The following is a 25,563-nucleotide window of genomic DNA, read 5'->3' on the forward strand; positions in this document are numbered from 1 at the left end:
ATCTGATGTTGTTTTAGGTCATATTTATGCAGAAATATAGAAAATTCTAAAGGGTTCACAAACTTTCAAGCACCACTGTAAGTTGACGCCCTCTTCTGAGACTGGAACTGTTCCACTTTTGCTCCCATCGAGATTAATTAATTTACTCTATCTTGGTATATATTCTCAGATGTTCGGCTTGGGATGGTATTCCCAAGTCTTAACCTATTAAACTAGCTTCAAGATATCTGAAGTTGATTTGGATAAGGGCATCTGCTAAAGAATGTAAATGTTTAACATGTAAGGAATAAAATGCACAGGGTGTGCTGTTATAGGAAAATAATCAAGATTTTTATATTCCACTTTTACCACAGCAGACTCAACTACAGTGGTGCTTGAAAGTTTGTGAACCCTTTATAATTTTCTATATTTCTGCATAAATATGACCTAAAACAACATCAGATTTTCACACAAGTCCTAAAAGTAGATAAAGAGAACCCAGTTAAACAAATGAGACAAAAATATTACGCTTGGTCATTTATTTATTGAGGAAAATGATCCAATATTCCATATCCGTGATTGGCAAAAGTATCTGAACCTCTAGGATTAGCAGTTAATTTGAAGGTGAAATTCGAGTCAGGTGTTTTCAGTCAATGGGATGACAATCAGGTGTGAATGGGCACCCTGTTTTATTTAAAGAACAGGGATCTATCAAAGTCTGATCTTCACAACACATGTTTGAGGAAGTGTATCATGGCACGAACAAAAGAGATTTCTGAGGACCTCAGAAAAAGCATTGCTGATGCTCATCAGGCTGGAAAAGGTTACAAAACCATCTCTAAAGAGTTTGGACTCCAACAATTCACAGACAGACAGATTGTGTACAAGTGGAGGAAATTCAAGACCATTGTTACCCTCCCCAGGAGTGGTCGACCAACAAAGATCACTCCAAGAGCAAGGCGTGTAATAGTTGGCGAGGTCACAAAGGACCTCAGGGTAACTTCTAAGCAACTGAAGGTCTCTCTCACATTGGCTAATGTTCATGAGTCCACCATCAGGAGATCACTGAACAACAATGGTGTGCATGGCAGGGTTGCAAGGAGAAAGCCACTGCTGTCCAAAAAGAACATTGCTGCTTGTCTGCAGTTTGCTAAAGATCATGTGGACAAGCCAGAAGGCTATTGGAAAAATGTTTTGTGGACGGATGAGACCAAAATAGAACTTTTTGGTTTAAATGAGAAGTGTTATGTTTGGAGAAAGGAAAACATTGTATTCCAGCATAAGAACCTTATCCCATCTGTGAAACATGGTGGTGGTAGTATCATGGTTTGGGCCTGTTTTGCTGCATCTGGGCCAGGACGACTTGCCATCATTGATGGAACAATGAGTTCTGAATTATACCAGTGAATTCTAAAGGAAAATGTCAGGACATCTGTCCATGAACTGAATCTCAAGAGAAGGTGGGTCATGCAGCAAGACAACGACCCTAAGTACACAAGCCGTTCTACCAAAGAATGGTTAAAGAAGAATAAAGTTAATGTTTTGGATTGGCCAAGTCAACGTCCTGACCTTAATCCAATCAAAATGTTGTGGAAGGACCTGAAGCGAGCAGTTCATGTGAGGAAACCCACCAACACCCCAGAGTTGAAGCTGTTCTGTACGGAGAAACATGTCTGTGAAGATTCTCAATCATCCAGGTCATAGTAAACTGTGGGTGGTAGAAAAGGGCAACTGGACTTGCTTGAAGATTCTTGAAAACGTTTCACCTCTCGTCCAAAAGGCTTCCTCAGTTCTGTCTGACTAATAGGGAGTATCAGATATTTATCCTCTTCTGGCTCAGAATCAGAATCAGAATTCTGATGACCAGCTCATCTAAGGTGTCACTGAGGCATCATGTTGGTGTGGGTCGCTGGAGGCTGGGTGTGAATGGCGAGTCATTAGGGTGATCAATGGCAATCTGACTCTCTCTGTCCTCCTGTGAGTCCCCGAAAACAGCTGGGTCCTGGCGTACACCCAGCTGTCTGGGAAGAGTGTCCAAGACCACCTTGTAGATGGTTGACAAATGATGTCTTAGACCCCCACCTCTGTTCAGTGATGGCCGTTCCAGGTTTACAAAAATGGCTTCTTTGACTCCTTGCTCATACCAACGATCCTCTCTGGCTAAAATGCGTACGTCACAATCCCGAAATGAGTGTCCTTCATTGTTAAGATGAATGTAGACAGCCGAGTCCTGGCCTGAGGAGCTGGCTCTCCTGTGTTGGGCCAAGCGCCTGTATAGCGGTTGCTTCGTCTCCCCAATATACGAATTTGTGCAATTCTCACTGCACTGAATTGCATACACTACGTTGTCCTGTTTGTGTCTGGGTATTCTGTCCTTAGGGTGGACCAGTTTCTGCTTCAGGGTGTTATTGGGTCTGAAATGTACTGGAATGTTGTGTTTGTAGAAGATCCTCCTGAGTTTCTCAGATAGACCAGAAATGTAGGGAATGACAATGTTCTTGCGTTTGTTCCTGTTATCATCCTTGTCAGTTATGTTCCTTTTTATGCTCTTTAGGAAAGCCCAGTTGGGATAACCGCAATTCTGAAGTGCTTTCTTGATATGGTTCTGCTCCTTCTCTTTTCCCTCTAATGTTGTAGGAATGTTCTGAGCCCTGTGTTGCAAGGTCCTAATGACCCCCAATTTATGTTCCAGTGGGTGGTGAGAGTCGAAAAGTAGGTACTGGTCTGTGTGTGTGGGTTTCCGGTAGACCTCGATACTAAGGCTTCTGTCTTGTCTAATGTGTACATCACAATCCAAGAAGGCTAGATTATTCCCACTGACATCCTCCCGAGTGAAGTTGATGTTGCTATCCACTGCATTGATGTGTTTCGAGAAAGCTTCCACCTCCTGGATTTTGATTTTAACCCAAGTATCATCCACGTATCTAAACCAATGGCTGGGAGCAACTCCTGCAAAAGTGGTCAAAGCTATATGTTCCACTTCCTCCATGTATAAATTAGCCACAATAGGCTGGGTGTACGCCAGGACCCAGCTGTTTTCGGGGACTCACAGGAGGACAGAGAGAGTCAGATTGCCATTGATCACCCTAACGGGCAATCCTTTGATCACCCTAATGACTCGCCATTCACACCCAGCCTCCAGCGACCCACACCAACATGATGCCTCAGTGACACCTTAGATGAGCTGGTCATCAGAATTCTGATTCTGATTCTGAGCCAGAAGAGGATAAATATCTGATACTCCCTATTAGTCAGACAGAACTGAGGAAGCCTTTTGGACGAGAGGTGAAACGTTTTCAAGAATCTTCAAGCAAGTTCAGTTGCCCTTTTCTACCACCCACAGTTCTGTACGGAGGAATGGGCTAAAATTATTCCATGCTGGTGTGCAGGACTGATCAACAGTTACCAGAAACATTTAGTTGCAGTTATTGCTGCACAAGGGGGTCACACCAGATATGTCTGTGAAGATTCTCAATTATCCAGGTCATAGTAAACTGTGGGTGGTAGAAATGGGCAACTGGACTTGCTTGAAGATTCTTGAAAACGTTTCACCTCTCGTCCAAAAGGCTTCCTCAGTTCTGTCTGACTAATAGGGAGTATCAGATATTTATCCTCTCCTGAATCAGAATCAGAATTCTGATGACCAGCTCATCTAAGGTGTCATTGAGGCATCATGTTGGTGTGGGTCACTGGAGGCTGGGTGTGAACGGCGAGTCATTAGGGTGATCAAAGGATTGTCCGTTAGGGTCAGATTGCCATTGATCACCCTAACGGACAATCCTTTGATCACTCTAATGACTCGCTGTTCACACCCAGCCTCCAGTGACCCACACCAACATGATGCCTCAATGACACCTTAGATGAGCTGGTCATCAGAATTCTGATTCAGGAGAGGATAAATATCTGATACTCCCTATTAGTCAGACAGAACTGAGGAAGCCTTTTGGAGGAGAGGTGAAACGTTTTCAAGAATCTTTAAGCAAGTCCAGTTGCCCATTTCTACCACCCACAGTCACACCAGATACTGAAAGCAAAGATTCACATACTTTTGCCACTCACAGATATGTAATATTAGATCATCTCATCTCATCTCATCTCATTATCTCTAGCCGCTTTATCCTTCTACAGGGTTGCAGGCAAGCTGGAGCCTATCCCAGCTGACTATGGGCGAGAGGCGGGGTACACCCTGGACAAGTCGCCAGGTCATCACAGGGCTGACAATATTGGATCATTTTCTTCAATAAATAAATGACCAAGTATAATATTTTTGTCTCATTTGTTTAACTGGGTTCTCTTTATCTACTTTTAGGACTTGTGTGAAAATCTGATGTTTTTGGTCATATTTATGCAGAAATATAGAAAATTCTAAAGGGTTCACAAACTGGGCGGCACGGTGGTGTAGTGGTTAGCGCTGTCGCCTCACAGCAAGAAGGTTCTGGGTTTGAGCCCCGTGGCCGGCGAGGGCCTTTCTGTGTGGAGTTTGCATGTTCTCCCCGTGTCCGCGTGGGTTTCCTCCGGGTGCTCCGGTTTCCCCCACAGTCCAAAGACATGCAGGTTAGGTTAACTGGTGACTCTAAATTGACCGTAGGTGTGAATGTGAGTGTGAATGGTTGTCTGTGTATGTGTCGGCCCTGTGATGACCTGGTGACTTGTCCAGGGTGTACCCCACCTTTCGCCCGTAGTCAGCTGGGATAGGCTCCAGCTTGCTTGCGACCCTGTAGAACAGGATAAAGCAGCTACAGATAATGAGATGAGATGAGATGAGGTTCACAAACTTTCAAGCACCATTGTACCTTCACGTTCAGTAAGCACTCTATCTTGGTTAGGGATTTGGTAGAAAATCCTGGATGGATGGACACACACACCTTCACCACAAGGGCCAAGTTAGCATAACCAGTCCTCATGTTGGCATGTGGGAGGAAACATAGAAGAACAGTGACCTTAAGATTAAACTAGAGGTCTTTGAGCAGTGAGGTGGCAACACAAACCAGTGTCCTGTACCACCATGCTGCCCTTTTGACTGGCGTGTTCCCCACCTGCCCATAGACTACAACTACAAAAGAATATTGACAACCATCCCCCAAAACATGCTGGTGGGTAGATTGGCCACACTAAACTGTCCCTAGTGTGTGAATGTGTGTGTGCATGGTGCTCTACACTGGAGGGCAATACATCCACTCGAGCGTGTATTCCCACCTCACACCCAGTGTTCCTGGGATGGACTCCAGACCCACTGTCACCTTGCTGAACATCTCATTACAGGTTTAGTTTCCAGTTTTCTGGGAAGGCTTTCCATTAGATTTTGGAGTGTGGCTATAGGATTTGTGTTCATTCAACCACAAGAGAATTCGTGAGATCAGGCGATATCAGGTGAGGAGGCCTGGGGTGTATTCAGTGTTCTAGTTCATCCCAAAAGTGTTCAGTGAGGTTGAGGTCAGGGCTCTGTGCAGGACACTCAAGTTTGTCCATTCCACCCTTGGAACTCCATGTCTCCATGAAGCTAGCATTATGCACAGGGGCATTGTCATGGTAGAAAGGACCTCTTAACTCCAGTGAAGGGACATTAATGCTCCTGCATACAAAGACATCCTAGACAATTGTGCGCTTCAAACTTTGTGGCAAGTTTGGAGAAGAACTCCATATGGGCATGATGATCAGGTGTCCACAAACCTTCGGCCATCAAAAGTTAAATCTGATATCTCAGCCGTCATTTATTTATTCTATTGATATATATTTCTGTCTTTACCATTGTGTTAACCATTATCACAAACATTTTCATAAGCAAGATGCTGCTGTTCTTTCTTCACATGAAGGACAAATTGATTTAAATGGCTACTGTCTCTTTAAAAAGCAGGTTCGAGCTCAAATGACTTCCTGCTTTATAGATAGTTCCCTACCGCAGCGCGTGCAAGCCGTTATTTCACACACCCTACACAGTGCACTTCTATAGGGCATAGGGAGTCATTTAGGACACGACCAGTCCGTGTGCTGTGGAGCAGATCTCAGTGAGCAGGCGAGATGCTGGTGTAGTGTAGTGTCCAAAAGGTATCCGTGATTGATTTGAGACAGCGTCGTTATTTGTTTGTAGTGGTAGAAATGGTGGTGAAAAGTGATTTCCGGGAATAAGTGAACCATCCAGAAGCTGTCCTCATTATGGTGTCGTGGATAATTTCCAGGATGGTGGTGTGAGTAATGTTATTCTGGTATTGCCCTGTTTTTTTTTTTTTGCTGCCATGTCTGTTCTCCTGCATCCTGCCTTTTGAAGCTTTCACAAAATAATAATAATTTAAAAAAAATCCACACACACAAAATGCACATATTTTAAAAAATCCTCTCAGAGTATAATGTAGATATTTACTTCCTGAGAACGATTAGCTTGGATGCTAATAGACGGAAAACAGCTGTTTTGCTTGTCATCGTGTGAAAGGATGCTTTTTTTTTTTTTTAAATTAGCTATCTTTTGTGGAAAAGAAAAAAATGTTGAATAATAAGTGTAGTATAAAATAGTAAATATTTTAATTGGATAGTATACTTAGCAAAAAAAAAGGGACATTTTTAGTCGAGTATATGTATTTTAATAATAATGATAGGCATTAGCTCAATGGAGGTTTCAACAGATTGACCTGTTAGTGTTAGGCTTATGTGTTTTTATTCCTTTTGCTTTTAAATGCACGAAAAAAAAACTTCCTTTCTGTCAGTTTTCAATATAATTTCAGGATAGTTATCTTAATTATCAGGGTTCCTCCGGATTCTGGAAAATATTCTCCACTTTTTTTCCCCCTTCACTTTGTCTAATTTGTTTTTTTTTTTTTTTTAATTAAGTAGGGTTAGGGTTACCAAGCTGTATATTTGTACAGATACAGCTAGGCCTCTCTATTACATATAACATTTGGGCTCCACTCCAGCCTCTGATCAGAAAGACTGGATTTTAAGCAGCCTGTGCACCATCAAGCAAAAATAAACCTCTTGAGCTTACTGAAGGTTATTTTAGCATGGAATCGTTCAAAAGAGGTATTAGGACTCCCTTTAACCTTCACAAAACTTGACTGAACGGAGTCAGGAAGAGTCTTGGAACAAGCAACAGTGAAGGAATCCGATTTTCCCGTTTATTTAGGAACCGAACGCAGAACAGCACTGTGTTTTACCTCATGCGTTAGTTAGAGCAGGAGCTCAGTCTGTGTAAAATATCTGGCAAGCTCACTGGCCAATCAGAATGAAGCGATCTGGCCGCCATATTACCACGCACATCGGATGGGTACGATCATCAAGTCAAGTCAACTTTATTGTCAAATATGCTATACATGCTCGACATACAGCACAGATGAAATATCAGTCCTCTCTGACCCACGGTGCAAACAGACAATGCAATAAATAAAAATAGAATAATTGAAAAAAACAAACAATATAAACACTCTAGATAAGAACAAGACATGGACTAAACACTAGGGCTGTAACGATACACCCAACTCACGATTCGATTCGTATCGCAATTTTTGACCCACGATTCGATACGCCCACGATTTTAAAAAAAATGTTTTTTTAAAGTAGTAAATTTGACTTATTAACATTTACTTACTTACATTAACTATTTAATAACAAATAATTCAGACCACTGCAGAGAATGAGTAATATGTATGCAAAAATGAACAACCGTATATCCAAAGATTGTTTTATTTCTCAAAATAATACTGTTGAGCCGGAAGCTCTGTTTTTTTCGGTTCTGAAAAAGTCATTTTTCCAAATCGTGTAAATCCGTTAAGATATTTTTTGGGGGGTGGCTCTCTCACTGTCTCACTCTCGTAGGGCCAATGATTTTCTGTGATCGCGGAAAACAGATGGAAATTACGGAATTTTTATGGTGAAACATTGCTCGCCTGTCAAAATGTAACTGCCGCAGAAGGCTTCCGCCCAAGCAGACATGCCTTCAGTGTTGCCAGATATTGCTAACGTTTTCCACCCCAAAATATGTTCAAAACCAGCCAAAAAGCACCTAAACCTGCCCAATCTGGCAACACTGCATGCCTTTCCGGTCAAGTGATTGTGATTGGCTTGTGGCACACCTAGCCAGCCAATGAGCTGCTTGTTTACAGATTCGCTCCCCGCGTCGCAACCAGAATGGCGACCGCTTAAAAGAAATGAATGCTCTGCCAGTGGCGAGTGTGGACGTTGCGTGACTCGCAGAAGATTGTCGCAGGTCGGCGAAAAAACGACTTACTAATAGATATAAAAAAAAAGTAATTTAAGTAAGTTTAAAATGTAATTTAAATAAAAAGTAAAGTATTCATAAATTGAAGTTTGGAAGCGCCTCTGTTTTTGGGCTGAGGAGAAGTTTGAAAGGGTGTACCGCGATTCTGCCTTCTTGTATCGCGATACGGATCGTGGCTCTGCGTATCGCGATTTCGATACGCATATCGTTACAGCCCTACTAAACACTCAGACAATATAAACAGTGTAAACACTAGATAAGAACTACACAAAGACTAAACACTCAAACAGACAATATAAACAGTATAAACACTCTAGATATGAATTAGATGTAGACTAAACACTCATATAAAAATTGGTTCAAATAACCAAACAGTCAAGGGCACTTCAGGTAAACATGAAATAAGCAGTATAAACAAACGAGCAGCTGTTAAGATGAGGTAGTGCGGAATAGTGCAAATGAGCGAGGTAAAGTGAGATGGACCACACATCTCTTCTGACACAAAACTGGACATGTTATTCGTCAAACTGGAAATATTATTCATCTAGTCTCATCTCGTCTCATTATCTCTAGCCGCTTTATCCTGTTCTACAGGGTCGCAGGCAAGCTGGAGCCTATCCCAGCTGACTACGGGCGAAAGGCGGGGTACACCCTGGACAAGTCGCCAGGTCATCACAGGGCTGACACATAGACACAGACAACCATTCACACTCACATTCACACCTACGGTCAATTTAGACTACGTTCAGACTGCACCCTGAAACGACCCATATCCGATTTTTTTGCCCATATGCGACCTGTATCCGATTTGTTATTGACAATCTGAACGACACAGATCCGATTTTTTTCACATGCGACCCAGGCCGCTCGGATATGTGGTCCTAAATCCGATGCATATCCGTTATTTTCACATGCGACTGCAGTCTGACCGGACAGGTCGCATTCATGCGACCTACACGTCATCAACAAGAGACAAACATCACTATTCTGCATTGGCTAATCCCGCCTCTTTGGTGGAAAACAACAACATTTGTACAGTTTTCAGAATTTAAATAGACTTTTATAGAATTGATCAAGCTAATGGTGGATTTGGTAGGGACCTGGATGTTGATCTGTTAGCCTGATTAAATAAAACAGTTTCTATAACTGATTTATAACTTAAACCATCCTGTATTACAAGATTATAAGATTGTTCTGGAAATTTCCAGTAATTTGACACCTTCGGTCTCATTAGTCTGCTGCCCACATTAATCAGATTATTGTGTGAGTTCCGCCGCCGCCACAAAAACCACATCGCCAGGTCTCACCTCATCTCCATAGCAAACTGCACTGGTGTTTCTGCACCTTGAGCCAGTGCTGAGAGAAGTTGCAGAATTCAGCTGGCTATAAACAATCTAAATAAATATTTATAAAAAATGTGGAAAAAGTTTATTAATATGACGAAATAGGGGCGGCACGGTGGTGTAGTGGTTAGCGCTGTCGCCTCACAGCAAGAAGGTCTGGGTTCGAGCCCCGTGGCCGGCGAGGGCCTTTCTGTGTGGAGTTTGCATGTTCTCCCCGTGTCCGCGTGGGTTTCCTCCGGGTGCTCCGGTTTCCCCCACAGTCCAAAGACATGCAGGTTAGGTTAACTGGTGACTCTAAATTGACCGTAGGTGTGAATGTGAGTGTGAATGGTTGTCTGTGTCTATGTGTCAGCCCTGTGATGACCTGGCGACTTGTCCAGGGTGTACCCCGCCTTTCGCCCGTAGTCAGCTGGGATAGGCTCCAGCTTGCCTGCGACCCTGTAGAACAGGATAAAGCGGCTACAGATAATGAGATGAGAATGAGATGAATATGATGAAATAAATATGTGCAAATTATTAAGCCTGAAGAGTTTGGTAATACAGCATCTGTATCCCAAATGACTGCCTACTGAAGCTTGAGTGCACTATATAGAGTTTAAAAATCCATTACTTCCTAGTAACATGTAGTGGACTTGTATAGAAATTAGAGTCAACCCTCGTTACCAGGCTACACGTTTTCATTTCAGTTCAGAAACAAAAACACACACGAGACCTCACACTTTAACCAGATAATTAAACAAACAAAAAAGAAATCATTAAACATGAAGAGTGCGCTTTTTTTTGTTTACGTATTATGTAGATCTGCTTATTACATGTCAATTTGCACATGCGGGACACTTTTGGGTCGTTTTCCGTTCATATTGGAGATCGCATACAAGTCGCATATAATTGGTAATGTGAACGGCCTAACAAAAAAATCAGATTTCACAACAAATCGGATATGGGTCGTTTCAGGTTGCAGTCTGAACGTAGTGTTAGTCACCAGTTAACCTAACCTGCATGTCTTTGGACTGTGGGGGAAACCGGCGCACCCGGAGGAAACCCACGCGGACACGGGGAGAACATGCAAACTCCGCACAGAAAGGCCCTCGCTGGCCACGGGGCTCGAACCTGGACCTTCTTGCTGTGAGGCGACAGCACTAACCACTACACCACCGTGCAACCCTAGATTTTATTATTATTAGAGCGGCGGCTACAATTATCGACAATCCATAATTATCGACACCTTTTTCAGATTTGCCAATAAAAAACAATTTTACAAAGGTGAGTTTCAGTTACAACAGTTATTATTGGTGAATTCATCAACTGGAAGACCCGCCTCGCTCTTTGATCTTGTCATCTGATGACACAGCTCGTTACCTGAGATTGATTTTTTTTTTTTTTAAGCACGATCAGTTGAAGTTGAGGAAAACCCGGCTGTTATCATTGCATATCATAAGCATGATGGAAAGATCATGGACATGTTGTTTTTACTTGTAAATTCACTGATATTTCACACCTGGAGGATGCTCTGGACTCTTACAGTAATGCTTTTATGGCTGAGGACTACAGTTGTCATGAACAGTTTTGCACTCAAGTTTCCATCAATTATATTATCAGTTATAACATCAACGAAACTGACTTCATGTTAAAACTGTTAATGTTATAGTCATGCCGTCTGTTGTTGCTCAAACGAGGATGGGTTCCCTTTTGAGTCTGGTTCCTCTTGAGGTTTCTTCCTCATGTCGTCTGAGGGAGTTTTTCCTTGCCACCGTCGCCACAGGCTCGCTCATTTGGGATAGATTAGGGATAAAATTAGCTCATGTTTTAAGTTGTTCAAATTCTGTAAAGCTGCTTTACGACAATGCTTATTGTTAAAAGCGCGATACAAATAAACTTGACTTGATATTTTGTAATCTTGTCGAAACCTATTTTGTTTCTTACTCTTTCATTTGACAGTCGCCATTTTGTGTCAAAATGCGCATTTGAGAAGTCACATGAGGTGTCGATAATGGTGATCACTTTCACCGGTGACCAACATTATCGACACCCTGTGGAATTAAGTGACATTTACAACTGTTGTGGATCGATCTTTGTGCAACATTGTTGAAGTAGATGAAGTACTTTTAAAAAAATAAGTGCTGTGATTTTATAATTTTTTTCTGATTCTTAACAGAATGGGATGCTTATAGAGTATTTGGAATCCTATTGCAATAAATAGACCAGAATTAAATTCCGAGCATATAAAAAAAAAAAATTACATGCTGGAAATATTCAGATTTTTCTCTTCCATTCAGAAAATGTATTTTTTTGCAGTTTGTTGTGTCAATCTACCACAATATCAGTAGACATATTTTATATTTTGGTTCGAGGAATGACGTGCGACCTTTGACCTAGAAATTAAGCTAGAAATTTAATTAGGTAAACTAGAAATTAATACAAACAGCGAATGGTTAACAAAATGTGATCTACGAAAATACTTCGGGCGGCACGGTGGTGTAGTGGTTAGCGCTGTCGCCTCACAGCAAGAAGGTCCTGGGTTCGAGCCCCGGGGCCGGCGAGGGCCTTTCTGTGTGGAGTTTGCATGTTCTCCCCGTGTCCGCGTGGGTTTCCTCCGGGTGCTCCGGTTTCCCCCCACAGTCCAAAGACATGCAGGTTAGGTTAACTGGTGACTCTAAATTGACCGTAGGTGTGAATGTGAGTGTGAATGGTTGTCTGTGTCTATGTGTCAGCCCTGTGATGACCTGGCGACTTGTCCAGGGTGTACCCCGCCTTTCACCCGTAGTCAGCTGGGATAGGCTCCAGCTTGCCTGCGACCCTGTAGAAGGATAAAGCGGCTAGAGATGAGATGAATGAAAATACTTCGAAAGTGGAACAAAAAGATTTTCTGACACAAGTTAAACATCAGTTCATTTGTTTACAAACATTAGAATTACTTCCTCATTTACAAAAGCACCGACATCCGTGTCAATAATTGTGGAACTATGTCACGTGATCTGACACACCAAGTAATCGGGAATCTACTCATTTTTTTTCCAGTGGAAGTTTGAGTAATTATTCAAGCACAATTTACATATTGAAAGTCTTTTTCTACTTTTGCAATGGCCAAAAGATCATTAAGGTGTTGATAATTGTAGCTGCCGCTCATTATTATTATTATTATTATTCGGCCGAATAGGAAATACATAGATGATTCATGTGTAACAGAGAAGAAAACAAAGGCTGTTCCAGATCAGCAATTAAAAAACAAACATACATTCTATTGTATCGAATGAAAAATGAAATGAAACTCATCATGCAGATAATGGATGGAACAGATGCCGCTTTTCCATTACCAACGCGGCTGAGTCGAGCTGAGTGGGGCTGTTGGAGTTGCATTTTGACTACAACCGCGCTGAACCGTGCTGGCTGGAAGTGGGTGGACACATTGGGTGGAGTTAGCGAAAGTGGGTGGACGTCACGTGTTGTCGTTAGGTGGCGCAAACAGTGACATCAGTGAGCTTTTAAGCGGTAGTCTCACCACCCGGATAGTAAACAATAAACATGGAGGACATGGAGTCGTTAGTGTTGCTGGTCTTGGTGCTGTGGCTTGTTGTCACCGACAACGCCAACAGATACTGGCAAGAGCGTATAGATGAGGCGAGGCGCATAAGGCTTCAGAAATTCTCGTAATTCGTAATTCTTCTTCTTCCGGGTTTACGGTGTTTACAGATCCCAGCGTGCTCGCGGGGCGTGTGTGGGCATGTGAGGACACTCCTCCTCACCAATCAGTGCACAGGGGAGTGTCTCCTCACGCCCCTAGCCCCACTCGGCTCGGTTTGGCTCGCTTCAGCCCCACTCCAAAACCGTGCGAGTTTTGGGTGCTGAGTAGGGCTGAAGCGAGCTGAGTCGTGCCGCTCTGAGGTAGTCAAAACGCGAGCCGTGTCGGGCTGAAGTGAGCTGAAAAAGGGTAGTGGAAAAGGGCCAAGAGTGTTACATGTCAATATTACAAATTAACTATTTAGAAACAGATTGATCCCGATCTGTAGAGTTACAAATTATGTATAATCAATCATCTAATAATAATAATAAAATTAAACAAGTCCTTCATTAATTAAAATTTACTGCATAATTATAACAAAACAATAAATTATTCTAACCCTGTGTCCGAAATCGCTCACTCGTTCACTACTCCCTACCCCCTATATAGGGAATTACTATTTAGAGGACTACATAGTGAGCTCATTGGTAAAATGAAAAAATCCTTTCGGACACTAGTCCGTCGCGCTGGTATTTACGTCATTACTGTCGCAGAATTAAAACGTGCCAGATCAGTCAGCTGGTGGGTTTTCAAACTTAATAAATACATGCATGTATTTTTGTGATGATAACATATACTGAGTGTATTTCCCACATTAATAAATACAAAGTGCCTGCATCTTTCAGTTCTTTTAAATCAAGCCTAAATACTTACTTTCTTCTTTACCGCTGCCTTTTATTAAATCAAATTTGAGGCTTTTGATTAATTCCTCACTCTGCACTCTAACTTTTATTCTTGTATTTTGTCTTATTCCATTTTAGCTTATTTTCTATTCGCTTACTATTTTTAATTATACTTGAATGTCCGTTTATAATGTTTCTTCCTCCGTCCATTCACCCCAACACGCTTTTATTCCCCCCCCTGTAATATCTATTTATAACTATATCAAGCAAAAATAAAATCAATATTACAATTTAATAGTATAAAAAAGCCAACATGTATTAAAGAAAATGAGATGTGAGATATTAGTGTGAGCACTGAGGAATTATCTATAAGTTACTGAACTCTATCAGGATCGATTCATGTGTGATGTGCATTATGTGGCCCATAAATACTGTTAAGACATGACTGTGAGAATGAAGTGAAAATGGCAAATAACTTGAGAAAATAATCCTATTTCAACAACTGTCTTAAATAGAGAGGGAAAAAGACACTGTAAGAGGGGAAAAAAACTGAAATAATCTCTGTAAAAATAATTTTAGTAGTAAAAGAGCCGTTCAAAAAACAGAGACTGAACTGGAAAAGGGGAAAAAACAATGAAGGGGAGCGCTATAAAGATACAGTGGTGCTTGAAAGTTTGTGAACCCTATAGAACTGGGGTGCCATGGTAACGGCCCGCGGGCCGGATACGGCCCGATTGGTCATCACATTTGGCCCGGTGGTTCATGAGACTTTTTTTTTTAAATAATAAATTAATAAAAATCGAATGTTGTGTTTTTTTTCGTAATGATTTTAAATCTAATGTTTCAATTTGATTCCATTTTCGTGTAATCCATCGGTTCGTTTTTAGCTGCTCTCTGCTTGCTGCAGCACGCGCAGGTGCAATGACCCGGATTTAATGTAGAGTAGGCTAGTTGTTGCTCGTTCACAAGCAACAACAGTCTAAAAAGAGAAAAGTTGATTCTGAGGGTTGCATCTTTCAGGAAAAATGGAGAGAGAAATACTTTTTCTGGGAAGTAGGGGGAAAACCTGTTTGTCTGATTTGTTCGCAACAAGTGGCTGTACCGAAGGAATACAATGTCAAAAGACATTACGAGACTCACGCCGACAAATACAGCCAATTCACCGGGCAACGCAGGACTGAAAAGCTAAATGAGCTTGCCTCAAACCTTCAAAAACAGCAAGCAGCTTTCTCAAAGTCTCGAGAGACCCATGAAGGTTCGTTTTAATATCATACATCATCTTCAGTTCTCCTTTAATGTTAAATGCGGCTGTTTTCAAAGAGGGGTATCTCAATATCTTTGTTGTACATTTTATGTCATGTTAGGGGCAGTGAAGGCAAGCTACATCATCGCGTGGGAGATCGCAAAAGTGTCCAAGCCATTTTCGGAGGGTGCATTCGTCAAGGATAAATACGCATCTGTTGGAATCCAATCTTTCTATCAGTCATTGCCACCAGAGTACCCAATTATCACGGCCTTTGCCGGTAAAATACTCTGTATGTTCGGGACAACATATTTATGTGAACAGGCATTTTCAGTAATGAATATTAATAAATCGAAACTGCGTAGTCGTCTGACCCATGGACATCTCAACGATGTCATGAAAATAGCAACTGCCCAGAGTCTGTCCCCCAATGTCGACAAGCTGGTAAAAAGTAAAAGACTTCTGGCTTCCACATGTAAAATGTAGCTGGTATTTCTCCCCCATGTAACCTTGTGCTGTGTGCTTGAGGGGGAATAAACAGGATGGGTGTGTGGAAATATATGTGGGACTTGACCAGCAAAGTTAATGTGCCATCTGTGGTTTGTTTTTATTGGTATGTTCAGTCATATTTGGCTCTTTTAAACTAATGCTACTGGATATTTAGTCACTTGACCTATTGGTGGAATTATTTACCCTGGCACTTCTTTCTTTTGACTCGTTTAGGCCTACTTGCCAATCGTTTTAATTGGCCTAATTAGGTCTATGCATTATGTTTTTGATGTGCAAGATCAATAAATCTGATCTAAGTCATTTACAGTTTACACTTGTGTTATTTGTGTCTTAGTCCATTTCTGTAGCATTTTTTTTTTAAATAAATGTAGGCTAATTGCATGCTTAGACTGTTACATTTTCAGAGGGTAAATTGCTTTTGTCTGCCATGTTATTGTGCGCCTCATTTTGAGGCTCTAGCTTTACAATTCCTTTTGGGCGTATAGGCCTTCAAAAATCATATAAAATAATGTCCTTTTGTTGAGTTAGTGTCTGGTCTTTTCAGGCCAAAAGTGTAATTTGGCCCCCAAGGTCCCACTTGAAAAAAATCTGGCCCCCTTACCAATTTCACCCTGGCACCCCTGCTATAGAATCTTCTATATTTCTGCATAAATATGACCTAAAACATCAGATTTTCACACAAGTCCTAAAAGTAGATAAAGAGAACCCAGTTAAACAAATGAGACAAAAATATTATACTTGGTCATTTATTTATTGAGGAAAATGATCCAATATTACATATCTGTGAGTGGCAAAAGTATGTGAACCTCCAGGATTAGCAGTTAATTTGAAGGTGAAATTCGAGTCAGGTGTTTTCAATCAATGGGATGACAATCAGGTGTGAGTGGGCACCCTGTTTTATTTAAAGAACAGGGATCTATCAAAGTCTGATCTTCACAACACATGTTTGTGGAAGTGTATAATGGCACGAACAAAGGAGATTTCTGAGGACCTCAGAAAAAGTGTTGATGCTCATCAGGCTGGAAAAGGTTACAAAACCATCTCTAAAGAGTTTGGACTCCACCAATTCACAGTCAGACAGATTGTGTACAAATGGAGGAAATTCAAGACCATTGTTACCCTCCCCAGGAGTGGTCGACCAACAAAGATCACTCCAAGAGCAAGGCGTGTAATAGTCGGCGAGGTCACAAAGGACCCCAGGGTAACTTCTAAGCAACTGAAGGCCTCTCTCACATTGGCTAATGTTAATGTTCATGAGTCCACCATCAGGAGAACACTGAACAACAATGTTGTGTATGGCAGGGTTGCAAGGAGAAAGCCACTGCTCTCCAAAAAGAACATTGCTGCTTGTCTGCAGTTTGCTAAAGATCACATGGACAAGCCAGAAGGCTATTGGAAAAATGTTTTGTGGATGGATGGGACCGAAATAAAACTTTTTTGGTTTAAATGAGAAGCATTATGTTTGGAGAAAGGCAAACACTGCATTCCCGCATAAGAACCTTATCCCATCTGTGAAACATGGTGTTGGTAATATCATGGTTTGGGCCTGTTTTGCTGCATCTGGGCCAGGACGGCTTGCCATCGTTGATGGAACAATGAATTCTGAATTATACCAGGGAATTCTAAAGGAAAATGTCAGGACATCTGTCCATGAACTGAATCTCAAGAGAAGGTGGGTCATGCAGCAAAACAACGACCCTAAGCACACAAGTCGTTCTACCAAAGAATGGTTAAAGAAGAATAAAGTTAATGTTTTGGAATGGCCAAGTCAAAATCCTGACCTTAATCCAATGGAAATGTTGTGGAAGGCCCTGAAGCGAGCAGTTCATGTGAGGAAACCCACCAACATCCCAGAGTTGAAGCTGTTCTGTACGGAGAAATGGGCTAAAATTCTTCCAAGCCGGTGTGCAGGACTGATCAACAGTTACCGCAAACGTCTAGTTGCAGTTATTGCTGCACAAGGGGGTCACACCAGATACTGAAAGCAAAAGGTTCACTTACTTTTTGCCGCTCCCAGATATGTAATATTGGATCATTTTCCTCAATAAATAAACGATCAAGTACAATATTTTTGTCTCATTTGTTTAACTGGGTTCTCTTTATCTACTTTTAGGACTTGTGTGAAAATCTGATCATGTTTTCGGTCATATTTATGCGGAAATATAGAAAATTCTCAAGGGTTCACAAACTTTCAAACACCACTATGTACGGAATGGGGGTAAAGGTGAGAAAATAGGAGGTAATGAGAGGGAATAAAAAGTCAGGAAATACTTTTCTTGGGGAAAATTTGATCGGATAAAATGGTTTAACACACAAACCAAATACATGCAGTGTGTGTGGTAATATGGCGGCTTCACTTGTCTCTACAGCAGGGATTAGATAATGAGCGATCTAGATATTTTACATAGAGATCATTGGGCTGAGTTAAATTGTCCTGGAGTTTTATATATATATATACAGTTGAACTCAAAATTATTAGCCCCCCTTGTGGAATTGAACATAATTCTTGATTTCTCCATGAAAATGACCATTGACAACAAATGTTTTTATTCTTGAAATAAATGCACTATGAAGACATTGTCCAACATGTTTCATTACGATATCTTATCACACTGAGTTTCAACCAAAAACAGCAAAAGTGAGATGTTCAAAATTATTAGCCCCCTGACCATTAGTAGTCAATTGTGTACCCTTTTTGACCCACAACTGACAACAACCTCTTGGAATAGTTTTTCACTAGGTTGGCACAGGTCTCCTGAGGAATTTTGGCCCATTCCTCCATTGCAAACTGTTCCAACTGGCCCAAATTGGATGGTTTTCGTGCATGGACGTTCTTTTTCAGCACTTGCCACAGGTTTTCTATTGGATTGAGATCTGGGCTCTGTGCAGGCCACTGTATGACGTTGGTCTTGGTATCCTTGAAGTATTGCTGGACTATTTTAGATGTATGCTTTGGGTTGTTATCTTGCTGGAAGACCCAACGACGACCTAAGCGCAAAGTGAGAGCAGACTTCTGCATGTTTTCCTTCAGTATTTTTAGGTAATCTTCCTTTTTCATGGTGCCATGCACTCGAACCAGACTGTCTGTACCTGAGGCTGCAAAACAGCCCCACAGCATGATGCTGCCACCACCATGTTTAACTGTGGGAACTGTGTTCACAGGGTTGAAGGCCTCTCCCTTTCTTCGCCATACATAGGCAATGTCCATATGCCCAAACAGCTCCAATTTCGTCTCATCTGACCAAAGCACAGACTTCCAAAACTCATCTTTCTTCTTCAAGTACTCACGGGCAAACTTTAGTCGGGCTTTGATGTGACGATGTTTTAGTAAGGGGGTTCTTCTGGGACGATAGCCCCGAAGCCCATTCCGATGAAGAGCCCTCACAACAGTGTGCCTTGACACACAAACTCCAGAAGAGGCCAGGTCAGCAACAATTTCCTTTGCAGATGTACGGGGCTCTTTACGGACATCTCTGACAATTTTTCTTTCCAGAGTTCTTGAGATGTTACACTTGCGTCCACGACCAGGTTTGTTCTTGACCGAATTTGTCTCCTTGTACTTGGCAATGATGCACCGAACTGCAGTTCTGGAGACTGTAAACCTCTTCGAAATGGCAGTGTAGCCTTGGCCCTTGTCATGAGCCTCCACAATCTTTTGTCGGAGTTCAAGACTTATTTCTTTAGTCTTCGGCATTGTGACAAATAGTAATCCTCCTCATTCATTCAAATGCCCTGTTCCTTGGAGTCCTTTTAAACTGTTGAATGGAGCCAATTGACTACAGGTGTTGCTAGGAAGCCAATTGATTGCACAGGTGTTGTTTAAAAGCTGATTGGTTAATTAACTGTGTTTTAAAAGCAAGAATCCACATGGGGGTTAATATTTTTGACCAACTCATTTTTACCATATTTCATATAAAGACAGCCTAAAACTAATTTCATATTCCAAAATGCACCACAAACATCTGAATAGTACTGGTGATTGTTTGTGTATATCAGTTTTTATCAATGCTTTAAACATTTGGAGGATATTTGGGAAAATGTTCCAAAATTTAAGGGGGGCTAATAATTTTGAGTTCAACTGTGTATATATATAAATAAATAAACAGAGATTGGCATAGATAGGTTGGGGAGGTTGTATCTAACTTTAGACGAAATATCACCCACACACATTCTAAGGTAATGCCATCTTTATTAGTGAGTTTTTTGCACTGCTCTTTTTAAATTTATGTCGTTCACTTCAGTTTCTGTCTCCTTATTAAGTTATCATCAACGCCCATAATGTCTCAGAAAACTGAAGCATGTGTCAATTGACTGGAATATCATGAGTAAAATTTATCATCAGTTTAATAAACATCTCATTTCTCACTCGCATATCTCTCCTTTAGGACCACAAAGACACTAATTCTAAGCCACGTTATTATATGACAACATTCAAAATCCCAGATGACATCCAAGTCAGTTGTTTACTGTTAACCTCTTTTTTTTTTTTTTTTTTGGAGGGCAAAAATAACCCGGGGGGCTATATCCCCGAGTGATGGGGCCTAATGACGCCACTGCGTTCACCATGGGAACTCAACACGCCATGCTCCCTTCGGTTACTTGTCGGCTGACAGCACTTTGACTATTTATTTATTTATAAACTGACCCCTGTCTTCCTGACGCAGTCTGATGTGCCCGTGGCTGGTAGGGGCTCGTGGCTGTTTCAGCCCTTAAAGCTGTACTGCGTTTCAAATTTTAAGTGCAGGTCATAAAAATAATTTTCCCCGACACCCAATTACTTTTGTTTAGTGGACCGAAAGCTACTGTATTCGAGTCACAGACTTCAATTTTATTAGGTTTTTAAAAATAGAACAATTAATTAATTTAAAGACACTTGGCCCTAAATTCTCTGCTATTTTTTCCTGCTTCACCATGACCCAATTCAAGATACTACATCATGCATCACGTGGTGGGCTTTCTCTGTTCACGCAAGGCATTGTGGGATATAAACTTGAAACAGGAGAGAATAATGGAGGACGTGAGTGTGTAAATGAAATGTGAAAGACCGACTACAGTAACGGAAAGCGAGAAGACGTTATGTTATATTCGAAGGAAAGGAAAAGTAGGACCAAACTAATAAATATCGGCGGTCAGCGAGCACCTCGGTGTGATCAGCTGTTTGTTTAGTGACAGAATGATGTAACTGTCAGTGCACGCTCAAAGGTAAACCTGTAGATGGCAGTAATGCAACACTGTGGATGCCAGCTGCCGTAAAACCCAAAAGAAGAAGGTGGCAAACCTGTGCATGCACACACGGACTTCCTGTGTCTGCTTGACTGTGTTTTTTATGAAATCGATAGGCTGTCTCACTTTAAATCATCTTCAGCGCTTGAAGAAGCCTACCGAAAAAAATTTATTTGGTTCACGCAGAGATAATTACACCATCATACCAGGCTGATTAATTCACATTGTGATTGGAACTAATTTGGTCATTATGTGTAGTCGAATAATATTATTATTATTATTATTATTATTATTATTATTATTATTTTTATTTTTTTTTTATTGGTCACAAGCACGTGCTCATTGTTTACACTCTGGCTTCCCGCCATCTCTTCACTGGGGTTGGATTTTGGCAAACGGAGTGATTTGTGGAGGGCTTGCTAGAAAAAATGACTTATGATAAAGATGACAAATACATTTGTCACTGTGAGGACTGATGGTAGCTTTGTCTTCGCCACTGATGGATTATGTTTGTCAGTGACGAGCGCCGGCAGGAACCCTGAATAATTATCAATTAAACTTTGCTATCTTCCTTAAAAATCTGCATTGAACAAAATGCACACATACACCACCTTGGGTTTTTTTTTTTTTTTTTTTTTAGACACACTTTACGATAGAGTTTTTATCCCCTGCCCAAATGAAGTTTGGCGTGGGATATAGAAACGGGTTCCGTCTGGCTGTCTGTCCGGTCACGTTTTCGTTTCCGGGCCATGTCTTTAAAACTACCGAAGATATCTTCATGAAACTTTGTATACATATCAAGCAACATGTGAACTGGTGCCTTTTGCTATTTTGGATTTTTGAAAAAAAGTATTTTTCAAATTTTTACATAAATAGATTTTGACTTGGTTTCTAAGAGCAATGTTTGTTTCCGGAGCATATATCCAAAACTATTCATGATACGGATTTGAGATGTTAACAAGGTGATGTAGATGTGCCTTTTCATACTAAGAAATTTTGAGAAACTTAAATTTTTCATGTTTCCATGAAACATGAAAAATGGTTTCAGTGGTGTAGTGGTTGGCGCTGTCGCCTCACAGCAAGAAGGTCCTGGGTTCGAGCCCTGTGGCCGGCGAAGGCCTTTCTGTGCGGAGTTTGCATGTTCTCCCCGTGCCTGCGTGGGTTTCCTCCGGGTGCTCCGGTTTCCCCTAGCCTGGGAAATCCCATGCTGCTTTGCACAATCGTTCCGATCTGAAAAGACAGCATGGAAACTATGGTCTAAAGGCTCGCCTGAGTTAGGGAACCAATCAGAGAGTGGGGAGGGGTGGAAAGACGGTGACGCGTACTACTCGACAAACGGAAGCTTGTAGTTTATTTGGGACTGTTTACGGATCACATTTAACATGGCGGCGAGCGATACGAACCAAACTTTCGATCAAGCTTTAGACACTGTTCTGAATAGTTTAGAGCGAAAATTCTTTTTAAAAAAAGAACAGCGTTTGGCATTACAATCTTTCTTCGCCTCTTCACGCTCTAACTACGTCACCGGGTACAACTGCCATGATTGGCCATGGGCTTACGTATACGCCAAATGATAGACATTCGCAACGTCCAATAAACGGCCGTTGACAATCGTAAACCACACCTCCCCTACGAGAAATTCAATAGGCAGATTCCAGACCATATTTCACTTGTGATGTGGTCTGGTGTTAACCAGACTAGGTTTCCCCCACAGTCCAAAGACATGCAGGTTAGGTTAACTGGTGACTCTAAATTGACCGTAGGTGTGAATGTGAGTGTGAATGGTTGTCTGTGTCTATGTGTCAGCCCTGTGATGACCTGGCGACTTGTCCAGGGTGTACCCCGCCTTTCGCCCGTAGTCAGCTGGGATAGGCTCCAGCTTGCCTGTGACCCTGTACAGGATAAAGCGGCTACAGATAATGAGATGAGATGTTTCCATGGAAACAATTTCAGACTTGGTCCCTCAGGTTAGTCTTAGGGGTAGGTTTACAACCCCTGGCAAAAAGTATGGAATCACCAGTCTTGGATGAGCACTCATTCAGACGTTTTATTCTGTAGAACAAACTGAGATCACAAACATGATACAATAATAAAGTCATTCCAAAGTGCAACTTCTTGGCCTTCAGAAACACTAAAATAAACAAAGAAAATACATTGTGATAGTCAGCAAATGTTACTTTTATAGACCAAGCACAGGGAAAAAAATATGGAATCACTCAATTCTGAGGAAAAAAATATGGAATCACTCAGTTTTCAGGTAGAAAATAAGGACTCACCCAGTCAATTTCCTTTCCCTAAATTGACTCCTGCCTCAGATTAGATCTGCTCGTTAGTCTGCAGTTAGAAACAGCGCAGTTATCACACCTTGGAGGGCTGCTGGACCAAGTGGATTGGCAAGAATCATGGCTCCAACAAGAGAGATGTCTCTTGAAACAAAAGAGAGGATTGTCAAACTTCTTAAAGAAGGTAACTCCACGCATGGTTGCCAAAGATGTGGGCTGTTCACAGTCAGCTGTATCTAAGATATGGACCAAGTACAAACAGCATGGGAAGGTTTTTAAAGCCAATGCCGCTTTTCCACTACAAACGCGGCTGAGTCGGGCTGAGCCGTGCCGTGTTGAGTTGGGCTGAGTCGAGCTGAGCGGGGCTGTTGGAGTTGCATTTCGACTACAACCGCGCTGAACCGTGCTGGCTGGAAGTGGGTGGACACATTGGGCGGAGTTAGCGAAAGTGGGTGGACGTCACGTGATGTCGTTAAGCAGCGCAAACAGTGACATCAGTGAGCTTTTAAGCGGTAGTCTCACGACCCGAATAGTAAGCAATAAACATGGAGGACATGGAGTCGTTAGTGTTGCTGGTCTTGGTTCTGTGGCTTGTTGTCACCGACAACGCCAACAGATACTGGCAAGAGCGTATAGATGAGGCGAGGCGCATAAGGCTTCAGAAATTCTCGTAATTCGTAATTCTTCTTCTTCCGGGTTTACGGTGTTTACAGATCCCAGCGTGCTCGCGGGGCGTGTGTGGGCATGTGAGGACACTCCTCCTCACCAATCAGTGCACAGGGGAGTGTCTGCTCACGCCCCCAGCCTCACTCGGCACGGTTTGGCTCGCTTTAGCCCCACTCCAAAACGGTGCGAGTTTTAGGGGCTAAGCATGGCTGAAGCGAGCTGAGTCGTGCTGTTCTTTGGTAGTCGAAACGCGAGCCGTGTCGGGCTGAAGCGAGCTGAAGTGAGCTGAAAAAGGGTAGTGGAAAAGGGCCACAAGTGTACTGGTAGACCAAGGAAGACATCAAAGCGTCAAGACAAAAAACTTAAGGCCATATGTCTTGAAAACCGAAAAAGTACAACAAAACCAATGAAGCATAAATGGGAGGAAGCTGGAGTCAATGTATGTGACCGAACCGTGAGAAATCGCCTAAAGGAAATGAGATTTTCATATAGGAAAGCTAAAAGAAAACCATCATTGACACCTAAACAGAAAAGAACAAGACTACAATGGGCTAAGGAGAAGCAATCATGGACTGTGGATGACTGGATGAAAGTTATCTTCAGTGATGAATCACGAATCTGCATTGGACAAGGTGATGATGCTGGAACTTTTGTTTGGTGCCGTTCCAGTGAGATTTATGAAGAGGACTGCCTGAAGAAAACATCCAAATTTCTACAATCCTTGATGATATGGGGCTGCATGTCAGGCAAAGGCACTGGGGAGATGGCTGTGGTTACTTCTTCAATAAATGCACAGGTTTACATTGACATTTTGGTCAGTTTTCTTATCCCTTCAATTGAAAATATGTTTGGGGATGATGAAATAATTTTCCAAGATGACAATGCATCGTGCCATAGAGCAAAAACTGTGAAAGCATTCCTTGGTGAAAGACACATCCAGTCAATGTCATGGCCTGCAAATAGTCCAGATCTCAACCCAATAGAAAACTTGTGGTGGAAATTGAAAAAAATGGTCCACGACAAGGCTCCGGCCTGCAAAGCTGATCTGGCAACTGCAATCTAACGCTACGTTCACACTGCAAGGCTTAATGCTCAATTCCGATTTTTTTGTGAAATCCGATTTTTTTGTGAGGTCGTTCACATTAACAAATATATGCGACTTGTATGTGATCCTCAGTATGAACGAAAAGCGACCTAAAAGTGTTCCGCATGCGCATTGCAGGATACGATGACGTCACACGCAGTGAGCATGGCCAGTGTTTACGGAAGTAAAACCGCCCGGTTGCGGTATGACCCATCCAATCTAGCTTGAATAGCTGTATCCCCCCAAATGGAAATCAGCTCCCTAACCTCTGCGGCCTTCCACTGAGAAGATTCAGAACCTTCACAGCCCGAAGCGTCCCTCGCATTGATGTCATGCGCAGGGGCGCAGATACGTTTTTTGAACTGGGGGGGGACAAAAAACTGGGGGGGACAAAGCTGCCAGCAAACCAACCCCAACCCCGATATGCCTGTCAAACTTGTTGTTAGTAACCATAGCAACCAAGCTCGAGCTCGCAACCTGTGCAGTCTGCGCAGCTCAACCAACCAAATATCAGTCTTTTGTTTTGTTTTATGTGAGTTGTTGCAACTATGTATACACTGCCGTGCACCTCAATAAACCGAATGGTAATTAGTCTTTTGATTTTTCCATGAGGTTTGCCTTATGCA

The 25,563-nt window shown here is 41.9% G+C and overlaps 1 protein-coding gene across 1 annotated transcript in view; it reads left to right on the forward strand.

Annotated features, from left to right (window-relative positions):
• The first annotated feature begins 5,977 nt into the window (after window positions 1-5,977).
• Window positions 5,978-25,563, forward strand: part of reep2 (receptor accessory protein 2) — a 41,616-nt gene continuing 22,030 nt past the window's right edge. Inside the window, exon 1 of the mRNA XM_060927348.1 lies at window positions 5,978-6,164. Coding sequence (XP_060783331.1) covers window positions 6,133-6,164 — 32 coding nt within the window. The 5' untranslated portion in view covers window positions 5,978-6,132. The remainder of the gene's footprint in view (window positions 6,165-25,563) is intronic.

The sequence above is a fragment of the Neoarius graeffei genome, chromosome 8 (assembly GCF_027579695.1).
Source record: "Neoarius graeffei isolate fNeoGra1 chromosome 8, fNeoGra1.pri, whole genome shotgun sequence".
Lineage (NCBI taxonomy): Eukaryota > Metazoa > Chordata > Actinopteri > Siluriformes > Ariidae > Neoarius > Neoarius graeffei.